At 35.7% G+C, this 3,853-nt stretch overlaps 1 protein-coding gene across 1 annotated transcript; it reads left to right on the forward strand.

Moving 5' to 3' along the window:
• The first annotated feature begins 1,134 nt into the window (after positions 1–1,134).
• Positions 1,135–2,369, forward strand: LOC111372546. The gene is made up of 2 exons (XM_022994895.1): positions 1,135–2,197; positions 2,263–2,369. Exons 1-2 carry the CDS (start codon positions 1,135–1,137, stop codon positions 2,367–2,369), a joined length of 1,170 nt encoding a protein of 389 aa, XP_022850663.1.
• The last annotated feature ends 1,484 nt before the right edge of the window (positions 2,370–3,853 follow it).

A 3,853-nucleotide genomic window follows, 5' to 3' on the forward strand; every position in this document is an offset into this window, starting at 1 on the left:
GAACTAAGTTATTAAATCTAGGATTTGATGTAACCTATTTGAGACATGATTCAATTTTTTTATAGTATTTCCATTTAATTTTCCAGAATTGATTTGTATTGTTCTTGCTTAATGCTTTTAGTTGCCTGGTCACCAATTGAATGAATTGATGTTCTAAATTTGATGCTCGAGAGAGGGAAATTTAGGCGTGATCTAAAAACAATATAACTTAGGTTTGTAGATTTCGAGAGAAAGTTCGAATCTTTGAGGGTAAAACAAGAACCAAGTGCGTGATAATCTTTATATATTTAATTCGGAATAGAGATATTGGGGTTAAAATATAGAGATAGGTTCTATTTGACGCTCGAGAGGGGAAAATAGAATTAATTTAGGATTCTTGCCTATGAATTCGGGAAATAGTTGATGGAAATATCCATAGGGATTGAGAATTATGTCGAGAATACGGTGAAATCATTATTTAGACATTACGTAAGTTTGATTTAGTCTTTAGAAATTGCCTCACTTTTATTGTACTATCTAATTCATTGACGTTAGTTTAGTATTCAAACATTAATTTAACACTCAGTTGTCTAGATGAAGTAAACGCGGACACAATTATAGTACTTCGTGGAAGTTGAATATCAATCCCTGTGGGTTTGATACTTTTTAATTCTTAAATATACTACAAAACTTGACATCGTGCGCTTGCGGTATAAAATCACGTTGTATAAAACGCATGGCAAGTTTTTAGCATCATTGCCGGGGATTGATTCATTCGAATTCAATTGATATTATTACCAATCGGCGTTCATTTTACTCTAGATTTTTATTTTTACCGTTATTTTTATTTTACTCCTTTGTGTCTATCTTTAAAAGCTTCCTTTTGATTATTTTCAGCTGTTTATGCGAAGGGCTAGAAATTTAGATCTACTACCTATTGATCCTGAACCAGAATGCACATTTCGCATTCTCAGAGGCATACAAAGAAACAAACGGGAAGCAATGGCAGAACAGGATGCTAGAGCAGCCAATGAGGATAACCAATAAAGGGCTATTCGGGACTACATAAGGCCGGTTGTCAATGACAATTATTTCGACATCGCACGCCTAGCAATTGCTGCAAATAATTTTGAATTGAAGCCAGGGTTGATACATATGGTACAGCAAAATCAGTTTGGAGGTGCTGCAGTAGAAGACCCAAATGCTCATCTTGGATCCTTTTTGGAAATTTGTGACATGGTGAAGATGAATGGGGTTGCTGAAGATGCAATTAGACTCCGCCTATTCTCATTCTCTTTAAGGGATAAAGCAAAGGCTTGGTTCCAATCACTATCGTATGGCTCAATTACAACTTGGGATGATTTGGCTCAGAAATTCCTCACCAAGTACTTTCCACCTTCTAAATCAGCTCAATTTCACGGCGAAATTAGCCAATTCAAACAACTCGACTTCGAGCCATTCTATGAAGCCTGGGAAAGATTTAAAGATTTGCTTAGGAGATGTCCTCAACATGGGTTCCAGAAATGGGTGCAAATTGAGATATTTTATAATGGGCTAAATGGCCAGACAAGGACTATGGTAGATGCTGCTGCGGGAGGCATTTTAATGGCTAAAACAGCAGAGGCTGCGTATGCTTTATTGGATGACATAGCCACTAACAGTTACCAATGGCCAAGTGAGAGATCGGGTGTAAAGAAAGTAGCAGGACTTCATGAAGTGGATCCCATCACTGCACTAGTAGCTCAGGTTGCATCACTCACAAATCAGATAGTTTTTCTTACCACTCAAGAAAATCAACAGAAGGTAGATTCAGTCATGAGTACTTCTTCTTCACACCAAGAGACAGAGGTTGCAAACGAACAGTCCCAATATGTCGATAGTAGAAACTACAATCAAAGAGGAAGCTACCAAACTAATCACTGTCATCCAGGGCTGAGTAATCACGAGAACTTGTCATATGGCAACAATAGAAACACACTTCAACCTCCACCCGGATTCAACACTCATAATTCTGATGGGAAACCACCCTTGGAAGACATCCTTGGGACGTTCATTTCTGAGACAAGATCACGCTTCAACAAAAATGAATTATGGTTGGATAATATTGAAACACATGTGTCCAACATGGGAGCCACAACGAGCAGAAACTTTGGCGCCACGGCGCCAGACTTGGGCGCCATGGCGCCTGTTCCCAAAACGTTAAAACTCGAGTTTTTAAGTATCTTTTCGGCCCAAAAATCATACCCTAACCCTTGAGGACCCTTAGAAAATATAAATACCTAGATGAAGAACAAGAGAAAGGGGTTAGACGGCTGAAGAGGCAAGAAAAAGAGAGGCAACAATTGAGAGAAGATCGACCCGATTTTGGAGAAGAAGAAGGGAGAAACTGAGAAATCAAGTAACAAGATTGAGAAATAGAGCAGCAACCTGAGTTTTTTCTTATCTTTCTCTTCTCCATGCGATTTAATTTGTATTTTATCATGTTTTTCTTCTCAATCATGAACTAAGTTATTAAATCTAGGGTTTGATGTAACCTATTTGAGACATGATTCAATTTCTTTATAGTATTTCCATTTAATTTTCCAGAATTGATTTGTATTGTTCTTGCTTAATGCTTTCAGTTGCTTGATCACCAATTGAATGAATTGATGTTCTAAATTTGATGCTCGAGAGAGGGAAATTTAGGCGTGATCTAAGAACAATATAACCTAGGTTTGTAGGTTTCGAGAGAAAGTACGAATCTTTGAGGGTAAAACAAGAACCAAGTGCGTGATAATCTTTATATATTTAATTCGGAATAGAGATATTGGGGTTAAAATATAGAGATAGGTTCTATTTGACGCTCGAGAAGGGAAAATGGAATTAATTTAAGATTCTTGCCTATGAATTCGGGAAATAGTTGATGGAAATATTCATAGGGATTGAGAATTATGTCGAGAATACGGTGAAATCATTCCCTAGACATTACGTAAGTTTGATTTAGTTTTTAGATATTGCCTCACTTTTATTGTACTATTTAATTCATTGACGTTAGTTTAGTATTCAAACATTAATTTAACACTCAATTGTCTAGATAAAGTAAACGTGGACACAATTATAGTACTCCGTGGAAGTCGAATATCAATCCCTGTGGGTTCGACACTTTTCAATTCTTAAATATACTACAAAACTTGACACCGTGCGTTTGCGGTATAAAATCACGTTGCATAAAACGCGTGGCAGTGGCTTGTGATGAAAACATAAGTTCAGACTCAAACCCACTTGCTCACAAAGAAAAACTGGAGTAAATGGTAGTCGAAATATTTTCTGTAAAACCAACCTTTTGACAAGAGTGCTGTGTGGTTTTGTGAATTTTTTGCTATTTCGTTTTGTGAAATTTGTCTTCATTGTAAATTTGATCTTGAAATTATATTTTGTTAAGTATGTATAATTTCCTGATAAAAAACTGCCAAACAAAAAAAGTGATGACAAATGATGTATATGTAATCCCTACATCATCCATCTCGAAAACCAGTCATTATTTATTTTATCTTGGCTATACTCTGTAATTAACGATGGTAATGAAGTTAGTTTTTATTCTCTCTTATCTATCATTGACTGTAATACAAATACATGATTAACTACGATGAATTTACAAATCACAATCAAACACATCAATATGTATACTATTATTTCAATTATTTACTGGTTAGTTCCTTGCCAATAATCCCATCTTCCAATATATTTTCAAACATATTCAATACATACGCTAACCAAATTATAATTCATGCACAACTCGTGCATCGCATGTAACATAGACTAGTATTAAATCAATGTGAAAATCAACACATGAAAGAAATTCAAGGTTCACAACTAGATCACATAGTTTCTCACA

Source organism: Olea europaea, unplaced genomic scaffold (genome assembly GCF_002742605.1).
Source record: "Olea europaea var. sylvestris unplaced genomic scaffold, O_europaea_v1 scaffold101, whole genome shotgun sequence".
Lineage (NCBI taxonomy): Eukaryota > Viridiplantae > Streptophyta > Magnoliopsida > Lamiales > Oleaceae > Olea > Olea europaea.

Excerpts from the sequence above, each read along its gene's own strand:
- LOC111372546 (XM_022994895.1), top strand. The coding sequence starts at position 1,135 with ATGGTACAGCAAAATCAGTTTGGAGGTGCTGCAGTAGAAGACCCAAAT. Across the intron at positions 2,198-2,262 it reads GTTAAAACTCGAGTTTTTAA|ATGAAGAACAAGAGAAAGGG; the intron begins GTATCTTTTCGG and ends ATAAATACCTAG.